The following is a 13,309-nucleotide window of genomic DNA, read 5'->3' as shown; positions in this document are numbered from 1 at the left end:
GAATATATGTGTGATTGTGTATTTACCTCAGCGAAATAGTCGCCGATTTGGGGCTGTTCAAGTGCTTACGAAGATAGCTGTGTTTGCTTTGCTGTTGCGACTACAGGTGTGTTCGTGTGTGTATGTGCTGCGTTTGGGGCTGGCTCAAGCTGTTACCGCTGCTAACTCTAGGCGAAGCCAACAATGTTTATCTGCGCTTGTGGTTGTGCTCAATATTTAGTTGCGTTACCGTTAAGCGGTTTTTAACTATTGAAATTTACGCAAAACTGCTGACACATACACAACCACATATAAGTCGTTATGTATGCCTGAATGTTTGCCTTTTGAATTGACATAGGCACGTGACCATAACATAGCACAGTGCAAATGTTGACATGACAACTCGCTGTGGGGGTGCATGCGCACGGATATTCATGCAAAGACACACACACATATTATAAGCCTAAGCGTTACATATTAAATCCATTGAGTCATATTTAATAGTATATGTATTTATTTATATTATATGTACTATATATATGTATGTATGTGTTTTTGTATGCTCTAAGAACTTGCAGCGCCCTCAATGCGCTCTAAGCTGTAGAATTATCGTAACAAGCGCCGACAAAGCAGTTCTAAGCGCCCCAAAACGATCATATTTCAAAGGCGCTCGATTTGATTTTGAACTTTTAATAGACTGGCGAGTGAAGGAAACAATTCAATAGTTCAAAATCAATTAAATCTCGCTCAGTAAACAATTCATTCATTTCATTCATTTAGAATGTGTGGAAGTGGTTGGGTGGATTTCGAGCTTTGGGTCTACTTTTTAGGTTTGGAATAGGCCGATCAATCGAGCTTGAAGCATGTTAGTCCTCAGCCACGTTTTCATGCGGCGAAGTGTCGAAAACGAGCGTTCAAAGCTTGCATTCGTCACAGCAAGTGTGCAGAATATGCGAAGAAAACTATGAATTAGTGGGTGTAGGTCTAAATCGCAGTTATTTAACGTTTCCAATGCAGTGGACAGTATCTTGTTGTCTTATGAGTTTTGAGTTTTGCTTCTGCCCCCCATGGCACTGCCAGGCATCAAGTTCACCTTTGAACTTCAAACGTCGCACGACGTTGTCATTATTCAAATTTTGAAACTATCTATCAAGAAGTCAATAAGATTTGCAATTTATTTGGTTTTCAAAGCGCATACTTTATCTGGAAGCAGCAAACTCAGTTGAAATGCATCCAACACTTGTCTAGTAAAGCACAACTTCAAATCTTCTCCGATTGTATCCAACAAAGGAATGTACACAGAGACCCTGCAGCATTCTTCGGAACTTCTCGCGCAGACATTTTCGCGTTTTGTTTGTCGGCCGCAGATTCTTGGTTGTTCTTCGTCAACTTTCAGTTCTGCCACCTTTTTCGTGTCGGAACGTTACAATCATATCATCTACCATATTTGATGTCTTTGCGAGATGTCCCTATTTCTATTTCTTAATCCGGACAACATGACCTAGCCAGCGTAACCGCTGTCTCTTGATTCGCTGAACTATGTCAACGCCGCTGTATATCTCCATCAACTGCGGTATTCGCCGTTGCCAGTACGCAAAAAACTATAAAGCTACCTCCAATCCTTTATCTCGAACACTCCTAAGGCCGACTCAGCAGATGACATCATTGTCAACGCCTCCACACCATATAGCAGGACGGGAATCATGAGGGATTTTGGAGCCTTTGTTCGTCGAGAGAAGACTTTACAACAACAGAACAGCAACTGTTGTTGTTCAGCGTTGGATGTCAAGGTTGATATTGTTGTTGGCGTTGATGCTGGTTCCAAGATAGACGAAGTTACGACCACGACTACTAAGACTACGACTATTATGACTTCAAAGTTATGACTATCAACAGCGACGTGGGAGCCAAGTCGCGAAAGCGATGACTGTTTGTTTGACGATCCATACGATTCGCTTCCTTCTTCAGTCTGGAGAAAGCAGAACTAATAGCGCGGTTGTTGAGGTCATATCATCGGCGTACGCCAGCAGCTGTAGACTTTTCTGGAAGATTGCATCTTCTCTATTTAGCTCTGCAGCTCGTGTCATTTTCTCCAGCAGTTGATTTAACAAGTCGCATGATAGAAAGTCGCCTTCCTTGAAACCTCGCTAAGTAACGAACGGCTCGGAGAGGTCCTTCCAAATGCTGACGGAGCTTTTCGTGGTGCTCAACGTCAGCTTACACAGCCGTATTAGCTTTGAGGGGATACCTATGTCTGACAACGGCATAAAGACAGTTCCTTTTCGTGGCGGCTTTAAAAATTACGAAGAGGTGGTTTGTGAGGATTTTCCTTTCACGGGTCTTTTCCAAGATTTAGCGCATGGTGAAAATCTGGGCGATAGTTAGTTAGATTTTCCAGAACTAAAGCCTCACGATTAGATCCAATCAGTTTGTTAACGGTGGGCTTCAGTCTTTCACACACTACGCTCGATATGACCTTATATGTGATATTTAGGAGGTTTATCCTACGTTAATTGGTGCAGATTACGATTACAACCCGGAAGTTTGATCTACTAACTCGGAACAGACCTGAAACTGTCAACTAGACACAATTCCAGAAAATTATTTGGAGAATACTCTTCAACATCACCCTCAACTCGCATAATGGATTTTATGACAACTTTTTAATCACAGAAATAGCTTGCTGAGTGGCGACAGACTCACAAAAATGTAATCTATAGACTCGATTTAGATTATAAAGAAAATACATTGTTTGACTGCAACAACAAAAGTGTAAACACTATAAAATTTTAACTGAATTACAAGGCTTTGTTATTTTGCTGCAATGGCCTGCAATAAAATTCTTTACAAAAAATTTTAATAATCTTTACTATTTTTAATATATGTATGTATGGAAAATTGTATTATCATCATAAAGATGAACTACTCTTAGCGTTTGAAAAGTCTAGCGTTGAGAACAAAAGTAAATAAAAGATACTAATTCTGATTTACTGATTACACACAACATTTAAAAAGACACATAGCAAGTACTCGTTGGAATTTAGAAATGCATAAATATATTATATGTATGTATATATGTATTTATATGCATATAATGATAAGCAACTGAGAGCGCTATAAAACAAAACTATTTCCTTACTTGCTGATTCTACAATGATTATGAGGTGATAAAAAGATGAGTGTTTTTAGCGTCTCTTTAATTTCAGAAGTATGTACATATATCTAGTATATACCTAAAAATCATACATGCATTTATAAGTGAGTGAATTTGCATTTTAAAAAATGTCTACTTCACGTAATTAATATAATTTTGTGAATAAATGTCATAGCGAGAAAATTTATTGAGACAATATTGCTTTCTAAAATATTGTCTAAATATGAGTTACAGCTTTTAACTTTTTTTTTGGGAAAAATGAGATTATTGTTTAATAACATCTCACACTTATGTAGTATATTATAAAGGGTAATCCATTTTGAGGTTCAATACTTTTTCAAAAAAAAAAAACAGAGACTTCTAAATTAATGACGAATGTTTTTAATCATTAAAAAGAACATCTCTTTGAATTCATTTTTTGATAATTATCTCTTTCAAATGTTGGCCGCGGCTACGTCTCAGATGATCCATGCGTTGAGTTCAATTTTCGATGACTCGTTCGAGCATTTTGACTGGTAACTGACAAAGGACACGCGTGATGTTTTGCTTCAAGACCTGAATCGAAGCGGGATTGTCCGGATTTTCTTTAGACTTTACATATTCATACAGAAAAAACGTCTAATGGTGTGATATCACACGATCTTGGTGGCTAATCAACCCGCCAAAAACCTGAAATTATCTGCTCACCGAAGTGTTCTCTCAATAAATTCATTGATTGGTGCGATGTGTGGAAAGTGGTGCCGTCTTGTCGAAACCAAGTTCACAAGTTTCAATTTCAGGTATCAAATAGTCGATTTTCATGATGCGATAACGGTCGCCATTGGCGGTTACGTTCTCGCCGGCATGATTTTTGAAGAAATATGAACCGATTGTACCAATGGCCCACAAATCACGTTAAACCGTTGTTTTACTGGATGAAATGGCAGTTCTTGAATCTCTTCAGGTTGCTTTTCGTCCCAAATGTGGCAATTTTGCTTATTTACTTACCCACTGAGCCAGAAATGGAATAAAATTTGGCTCGAAATCATCGAATCCTCTTGGAACTTTTCAAGAGCCCAAAGATCGAAGCGATGTCGATTGGGAAGGTCGAACGGCTTCAGTTATAGCACAAAATGGATTTCTTACTCTTTTAAGATCGCGACGTAAAATGCGCCAAGTTGTTCCATATGTCAGACCAGTCGCTGCGAATGGCGCCGAATCTACTTCCAAAAAGGTGATAGAAAAAAAAAATAAAAATAAAAAAAAATGGTTCACCCGTTAGTTAGTATTATATGTAAAGTGTAGCTTTTGGAGTTATACGAGTATAACTTTTATTTGAAATAAAATTCAGCAATTTTTATGAAATTGCTAGTATTTTGGGTTTTTTTGTCAAAAAATTTGATATCATCGAATTTGTCAGCTATTCCTCTAGGAAATATTATTAATCAAAATATATACCCTCACAAAAAATCATTGTGATATTCCATGGTTTACATTATCTGTTCGATTGAATAATGAAAATATTGTGGGTGAATGACTCAAAACAAAGAATTCTTCATTTCCATTTTTACATATCAGCCTATTTCCGCATGTATACTAAAATATGACTGTGTTATCACTTAAAATGTTTTTAATTATTACCCCATGTGTAATATTATATGTTTTTGTTTTTGTTTCGAACGGACGAAATCGTTAAAACGTGACATAAATGATAATTTTTGGGCTAAGTAACACCTAATTTTAATTGAAACTTTTAAAAGGTATTTTTCATTATTATAAATTTACATGCTGCAGAGGTGATCGATCAGCGGTAAAAATACTCATGTTTTCCAGTAACTAGCTCATAAAGTAGGTAAAGGTTATTATTTTTGGAGGAAAGTTTAATTTCGGAGGAACCGAAAGTTACTTTGTCGACCAGTGAGACTGTCAATGAGCATTTTAAGATATTACAAACAACCGTTAAGTACAAAAAGTTTATTAAAAACTGCTCAATATATATATTAGGGTGATTCAAAAATTTTTTTTATTTTTTTTTCAATTGGTACTCGCAAAAATAGGTTCCTAGACACCTCTAAGAAAGCCTCTCCAAATATGAGATTTTAATTGTAACGGGAAGGTCCTCCGCCTAACGGTTTTCTATTTTTTCTTATTATCAGATAGAAAAATTTATATCTCGCTTCCAACTACTTGAAAAAATATCTTGTTAATTAGGTTTTGTAGGAAATTGAATGCTCTAAAATATGGTCTCTTATGATTTTTTTCGTAAACCGAACCGTTTAAGAGATATTAACAGTTAAAATTTGATGATTTTTGGGAAAATTTTTTATTTCTTAATAATTTTATAACTCAATGAAAAAAAAATTATTACGAATAGGTTTTTGGAGAGGCTAACTTAGAGGTGCTTAGGAACCTATTTTTCAGAGTACCAAACGAAAAAAAAAATTATTTTTTTTGATCCACCCTAATATGCACTGATTTTTGACGATGAATATCTCGTAAACGCTTAACTTTATTGAAAAATTACTTTAGACCATTTTTATAGAGCAGTAAATTTCCTACAAAACTATGAGTTTCATCATTCATAATAATTTTTTTTCATTGAGTTATAAAATTAATAAGAAATAAAGAATTTTTACAAAAATAGTCAAATTTCAACCGTTAATATCTTTTAAACGGTTGGGTTTACGAAAAAATCATAAGAGACCATATTTTAGAGCATTCAATTTCCTACAAAACCTAATTAACAAGATACTTTTTCAAGTAGTTGGAAGCGAGATATAAATTTTTCTATCTGATAATAAGAAAAAATACAAAACCGTTAGGCGGAGGACCTTCCCGTTACAATTAAAATCTCATATTTGGAGAGGCTTTCTTAGAGGTGTCTAGGAACCTATTTTTGCGAGTACCAATTGAAAAAAAAAAAAAAAAATTTTTTTGAATCACCCTAATATATATTATTATATGTCGAGAGTTTTTATTTAAAAACTGCCCCGTATAAGGACAATTTTTAATGTGGGCAAACAATAGTAAGACTTACACGAAACCCCATTCGTCGAATTGTTTTTTTAAGTTGGTATGACTGTCAGTGATATCTACATACATATGTCAAATGTCATATCAAAATAATTATTAATGCAGCCATAAGGTCCATTCGGCGATTTTTACGATGAGTGAAGTTGTCATCTGGCAACGCTGCTGACTAAACCAATTCATAAAATAACTTAATGATTACTATGTCTGAAATACGTAATCATTATTAAGTAATTGAACCTGACGATGCATTAATTGATAGACAACCAATAAGTACCCTTACAAATCTGCTTGCTCGAACAAATGACGTGTAAAAATATCACTAGACTGACGTAAGACCAAACTTTGCCTCGCTGACGTCTCTCCAACATCTTCCGGCTGGCTTGAAAATGTCAATTCATTCATCGAAATTTTTTATACAGTACATACATGTGTATGTAGATACGTACATATACACTACTTTATGGATTTAGCTATTCACATTTCGATATTAGCAAACGGTATTCGTTGTATATTAGCATACTTTTACAGTTATTGACTTTCTAAGTCTATTAAGTCATTCTTAGAAATCGGTTGGCACTCAATCACCACAAGCTACGCAAGCGCAGTCAATGATTTAATGATCATAACATTATTTGTCAGAGTATTTTTCAAAGTCATCGTATTTAGACTTCATAAAATGTCTATTTATAATGTTAAAATGTTTATATATATTAATGTATTTAAGACAAATGTTTATAACTTCGTTTCATTAAGAGACATTTAGACTTCAAGAAGATTTAATGTTGCTAATTTTTCTTAGATTCAGATCAAGTCTTGTATTAACAGCTTTTGCATAAAATGTAAAAAATATTATCTTTGCTTGATTTATGAAGGTATTAATCCCCTCGCATACTAATCTGAGGATGATGAATTAACCATTGTAAAAGGTCATCCAATTCGAGGTTCTCCACTTTTTGAAGAAAAAAACACAGAAACTTCAAATTTAATGGATCGAGGCGGGATTGTCCACATAGACTTTATACTTTATATATCTTCACAGGAAAAGTCTAACGGTTTGATATCACTCGGTCTTGGTGGCTAATCAACCGGGCCAAAACCTGAAATTATCTGCTCACCGAAGTGTTCTCTCAATAAATTCATTGATTGATGCGATGTGTGGGAAGTGGTGCCGTCTTTTCGAAACCAAATGTCGCCAAAATCATAAGCTTCAATTTCAGGAAACAAATAGTCGGTTATGACGGTGCGCTAATGTTCGCTATTAACGGTTACGCTCTCAACGGCATCATTTTTGAAGAAATATGGACCGATGATACCACCAGCCTATAAACCACACCAAATCGTTAATTTTACTTGATAAAAAGACAGTTCTTGAATCTCTTTAGATTACTCTTCGTCCCAATCGCGGCAATTTTGCTTGTTTACGTACCCATTGAGCCAGAAATGGGTCCCATCGCTGAACAAAACTTAGTTCGAAATCGTCGAATCTTCTCGGAACTTTTCAAGAGCATATTGTCGCTTGGGAAGATCGAGCGACTTCAGTTCTCGCATAAGTTGTATTGCCATATTTTCTTCACTGCGTGCTGAATGTGGTCTATTCGGTCGAATATTAACCGATAATGAATGCTGGGTCTCAAGAATAGTGCGCTCATTAGGCCGATTGTGTTGACCAGAAGTTGAGAGAAGCGCGCGAAATACATTAGAGAACTTAAATTTTTGTAATAAAATTTAACGATTTCTGAACGTTCTTCAGACGTAAGACTTTCCATGATGAAATGCTAAACAATGCTGAACAAAAATAACATGACAGCTTGACCTCTACTTGAATCCCCCGTTATAATATTTCTTTGTAAATGACGAATGTTTTCCCATGGCAAAGATCAGCGTTAAATTCGCACTTTCATTTACTTTCGTCTGACATAACTAATATCGCAGAAATCATTAAAACTGTCAAAACAATTAATTATTACGTAGGTATATACAAACTTATGTATATATGTTGTAGTTAAAGCCTAAACGATTCACACACATTTGTGGAGTCATGCAAAACTATTAATAACGGGTGGTTAAAAATAAATTTACTACTTTTTTAATTCGAATGTTTTTTAAGAAAAATGTATATATATATATATCTATTTACATATGTATATCTGTAGTATAACATTTACAAGAAACAATCGGACATCATTTCCCCCGAGTTCAAATTCATGAATATTAGACAACCCGAAGTTCAGCTGTTCTGCAGTAACATCATATTGCCATGCCAATTAAAAAAAAAGATGTCGGCTTGCGAGCCACCCTTTATTAAAAATGTTTACGTATCATCTTACATGAGATAATTTCCGTTGAAGTGCAAATTTAGCGCGATTACTTGAAAAATATCTGAAGATGGGCCAACAGGTCACCAGCGCCGGCGCAGTTGCCATTTGTTATTATTACGTGTATGTAATTATGTACATGTGGGCTGTTATGTATGTGTGTAGTTGGTGAAACACTAATTGGAAATTAATTTGAAATATGTTGAGTGTTAGCCATTTGAGCCATTAACTCGCATGTGCATATAAGCTTTGTCAAAAATGTGCGAGCGGCTTAAACGATCGCTGGCGCTAAAGGTGTTGAAGTGTTGAAGAGTCGATCTCGAAAAATTAAACATAAATAAAATTGATTGCAAAGGAAATACAATATAAAAAGCGATGAATTACTTTTCGAGTATTCTAGTGAGTAACGAAAGTGTATAAAATTACCAAAATATTAACAAGTTTTTTGATCGGTTTTGATGCTCAATATGGACTGTTTTACCCCGAAGTTTGACATAATTAACTAAAAGGACCGTTAAAGTGCGATAGTTAAGAGTACTATGAAATATCTTTCACTATCCAAACTATTGGAAGATTTATAGTACAACAGAACTTTTAAATCATTTAAGCAGATTTTAGTTCAGTTTTTGTGGGGAATTTATTTTGTGTTTTCTCCTAAAGTAAAAAAACTACATTTTCACGCTCAATTTTTTTCTACAATTTACAAGCTTCATACCCCAAAAATTAACCAAAATATGTTGAGTCGATCCATAAGAGATGTTGAGATTTTATTATAAAAGCTTTTCCCAACCTCGTCAACCACCCACAGCGAATGGCATAACCAAAGGGTGATTTTGGGTGACAATCATTCGAAATAACATTCTTTGGAGTTTCTTTTTTTTTTAATTATCTTTTTCAAATGTTGGCCGCGGCTACATCCCAGATGGTCCATCCGTTGAGTCCAATATTCGCTGACTCGTTGGAGCATTTCGACCGGTAACTAGCATATGTCACGTGTGATGTTTTGCTCCAAGGCCTGATCGAAGCCGGATCGTCCGCATAGACTTTAGACATTACATATTCCCACAGGAAACAGTCTAAAGGTGTGACATCGGACGTTATCGGTGCCCAATTGACCGGCCCAAAAGGTGAAATTATCTGTTCACCGAAGTATTCTCTCAATTAAATCCTTTGATTGGTGCGATGAAACCAAATGTCGCCAAAATCAAGAGCTTCAATTTCAGGCATCAAATGGTTGGTTATCATGGCGCGTTAACGGTCGCTATTGACGTTCCTTCGTTTGTCACCGGCATCATTTCTGAAGAAATAATCCATGAATCTAATGAATCCACCGGCCCACAAACCACACCAAACCGTACTTTTTTTCTAGATGAAATGTCAGCTCTTGAACTTCTTCAGGTTGTTCTTCGTTCCAAATGCATCAATTTTGCTTGTTTACATACCCATTGATTTAGAAATGAGTCTTGTCGCTGAACAAAATTTGGGTCGAAAACATCGGATTTTCTTGGAACTTGGCAAGAGCCCATGGAGGAAAGCGATGTCGCTTGGGAAGGCCGAGCGGCTTCAGTTCTTGCACAGCGGGAATTTTTAAGCTTTCAATTTAAGATCTTGACGTAAAATGTGCCAAGTCGTTCCATACGTCAGTCTGAGTTGCTGTGAATCGACTCTTCTCGGTTTTCGTGTACACTCTCAGCTACGGCAGCTACAGTTTTTCTTCACTACGTGCTGAACGTGTCTATTTGGTCGAAAATTATTCAATAATAAATGCGGGGTCCCAAGATGGGTGATGGCGTTGCGAATAGTACGCTCAGTTGGCCGATTATATTGTTGGTCGTAAGTTGAGGGAAGCGCGCGAAATACATTCTTTACAGAACGTGAATTTTTGTAATAAAATTTAACGATTTCTGAACATTCTTCAGAGTAAGACTTTCCATGATGAAATGCTAAACAACGGTGAACAAAAATAACATGACAGCTTGACACGATTCACGCGTGATCTGTCAAAAAAAGGCGATTGAACAACGAACCTCTACTTGGATCATCCGTTATAAGCCTTCAATATTGTAATCGAAAATTAAATTTTAATATTAATGGACAACTTTTATTTTCTCTCACAGTGCTTGTTTTCATTTCTCCAACTTCTCCGCCTCAATATTGGTGAACCATTATTTGGCAATGAAAATGTACACATTAAAGTACATGTACCTGAAGAAATATCACATAGTGTTCACGAAACAGTAATTTATGAGCCCGCTAAAAAAATTACTCATCATCATTATCATCAACAACACCGAAAATATCCACGGAAATCAGCACGAACACAAATACGACATAATCAACATGATAATTTGCTGGAGGATGTCTTATTAGCTGACTTTAAAACACCAACTGATAATACACATTTTGAATATGAGAAACCTAATGATGATATAAATGAGTCTTTCACCCAACTCACAGAAAGTTTTAGTAGTGACTATGGTAAGGCGGCATATAAAAGACCAGTAAAATATATAAACACCTATAAAGTGATCGAATATAAGGAACCAATTAAAAGCAAAATTGTATACCCACAACAACATCAACACAAACGCCAACATAAACCTAAAACACACAACGAACTACATCAATTTTTTGAGTCGAAATATCTACCAGCATCTGAAGGCGGAGCCGATAGCACAGATCTTCATCATTACCCAATCAAAACACAAACAAAGTCTACAAAACCGCACAGCCACACGAAATTGATTAAATATCAAGAAAAAGTGAAGGATTACCACAGCTATAAGCCTGCCCAAAATATAGAACTGCCTTATTACTCGCATAACGGTGATCCAAGCTCACAAGATGATTTTGAGCTGAACACGAATATTTATTTGTTGCCGCCATACGATATTCCGGCATTGTCAGCGGATCATACAGACACAGCGGCAGATGATTTGTTAACTCCCAAAGAAACTCTCAGTTTGCCCATTAAAGAGGCAGCAGACTTTCATGGCCCATTTCAGTCTCATGCCTCTAATAATGGAGATCTTAAGCCCTTCATTGGCGACATGTACCTACCTGTTGGGGAAGAAAGCTACATGACACATGCAGCAGCTGAGACTTACACGGGCATCGATAGCTATTCTGCAAGTCATGTGCAAGGCCTGGACTTTCTTAGCAATTCACCCTATCGTCGCTGGAGTTCGTTTATTTAATTAGTTCTAATTATATGTACCTGTGTAAATGTATATATAGACCACGCTAACTTAAGTGTGTATAAGTGTTAAATGTATGTTAATTTATTTATAGAAGCATGTATGTACCTTTCAGGCATACGTAAATAGATTTGAAATTATATATAATATATAGTATATGTGTAAGCTATGTAGCTAGAAAGTGTCTTAAGTCGATTAGCTAAATAAGCGCATAAAATCGATACGCATAATAAAAATAATAAAAAAATAGTATAACGACAACAATAAAAGCCGATAATATGTAATGTCTGTTGTATTTGGCCGCCGGCGTCGCTTGTTAACACTTAAAGGGTTTCTTTGTACTGTGGATTTCAATTACCACTTTAGTAGTTATCGATTGAATAAAAAGTGCCCAGAGAGATTCACTTAAAAAAGTAACTTTTTGAAGGAATATAATACGAAAATTTTTCTTCGAATATTGAAGCAGAGTTAAAGAAATTTCAGACCTACGTTTTTTAGAGGATTAGATGGGTTTACGGGTTAAAAAAAAAAAACGATTTTTTATTGTCTTATTAAGTTCTATAACATCTCTAGAATATTGTCCTAAATTTTCAAGTTGATTCGCGTAATAGTTTCGGAGATACAGCCTTGAGAACTTGTGTGCTCGAGGCCAGCTAGGCTAAGTGTGCCGTCTTTAAACGCTTTTTTCTTGAAGCTGTGTTTTTGAAGTCGGTTCCCAAGATTTCTCGAGAACTACTCAAACAATCTTCGTGAAATTTTACACAGGATACAATTCTTAAAGACTTGGACCAATAATTTTTTTCGATTAAAACTATTTCAATAAAAAATGTCGCTAAATTTTCATTTCTTTGTCAAAATATCTGACAAAAATTCAATTTTCAGATTTTTTTCTTCGTCCAAGTTCTAAGTTAAGGTTTTAACGAAAACTCGTATTTTTTGCTTCTTTTTCTGCATTTAATTTTAAGAGCACACGCTTTGCTCACTAATTTCGATATCAATCAAGGATTCATGGCATCTTCCACGACTTTATCCATCTCATTATCCAATGTTAGGTGGTTCTATTGACCAACGGCATAAGATTTTTAAGTAAATTGAATCCATAATTGATCACCCCGCCACTTTCGCCAGATTCTGCCCTGGAGTTCTCAAAAGCTTTAATGAATTTCTCTTCCTTGGTTGGAAAAATTTGGATTACTGGCTCTAATAAGCTGCATTATCATGTACTTTGGCTATAGCGGTCTTATAAAACTGTACCGATTTCATGACATGAGATCATTTTAATTGGTATCAGTCGGCACTTGTTCTGTATCCGGATTGCTTAATAGCTTTTCGAATGTCACTTTTGTCAGCGCAGCTTGCACCCACTACCATAGCGCGCTGTATATTTTTCTTTTAGGTGAACCTCCTAGCCACCACGCCAATGATAATGCTGTACCGTACCACATCAGTAAACGACTTTTTGGGTGTCATACTCTTTGTCTGGGACCTTTTGGCTGACGATTAAGCCTCTACAGCTGATCTCTGTTTTTTAACTAAATACCATTGCTGGCGGTTCAAGCGTGAAATTGGATAGAATTTTTGAGGAGGTAGCAGCATGGTGCTTGGCCGCATAGCTTGGTTTAGCTGTGCCATCGACCTTATTCTAGAAACTT

The 13,309-nt window shown here is 35.9% G+C and overlaps 1 protein-coding gene across 1 annotated transcript; it reads left to right on the top strand.

Annotated features, from left to right (window-relative positions):
* Positions 1 to 8,619: 8,619 nt before the first annotated feature.
* LOC125778318 (uncharacterized) lies at positions 8,620 to 12,042 on the top strand. Its single transcript, XM_049455251.1, has 2 exons — positions 8,620 to 8,859; positions 10,578 to 12,042. The coding sequence occupies exons 1-2, from the start codon at positions 8,836 to 8,838 to the stop codon at positions 11,655 to 11,657; spliced, it is 1,104 nt and encodes a 367-aa protein (XP_049311208.1). The 5' UTR covers positions 8,620 to 8,835; the 3' UTR covers positions 11,658 to 12,042.
* The last annotated feature ends 1,267 nt before the right edge of the window (positions 12,043 to 13,309 follow it).

Source organism: Bactrocera dorsalis, chromosome 4 (genome assembly GCF_023373825.1).
Source record: "Bactrocera dorsalis isolate Fly_Bdor chromosome 4, ASM2337382v1, whole genome shotgun sequence".
Taxonomy (NCBI): Eukaryota; Metazoa; Arthropoda; class Insecta; order Diptera; family Tephritidae; genus Bactrocera; species Bactrocera dorsalis.
This window is presented reverse-complemented; position numbering and strand designations above follow the sequence as displayed.

Bases quoted from the DNA above. Each gene is read 5' to 3' on its own strand.
- LOC125778318 (XM_049455251.1), top strand. From the start codon at position 8,836: ATGAATTACTTTTCGAGTATTCTA. The intron at 8,860-10,577 runs GTGAGTAACGAA...TTTCTCTCACAG, and splicing joins ATTACTTTTCGAGTATTCTA to TGCTTGTTTTCATTTCTCCA.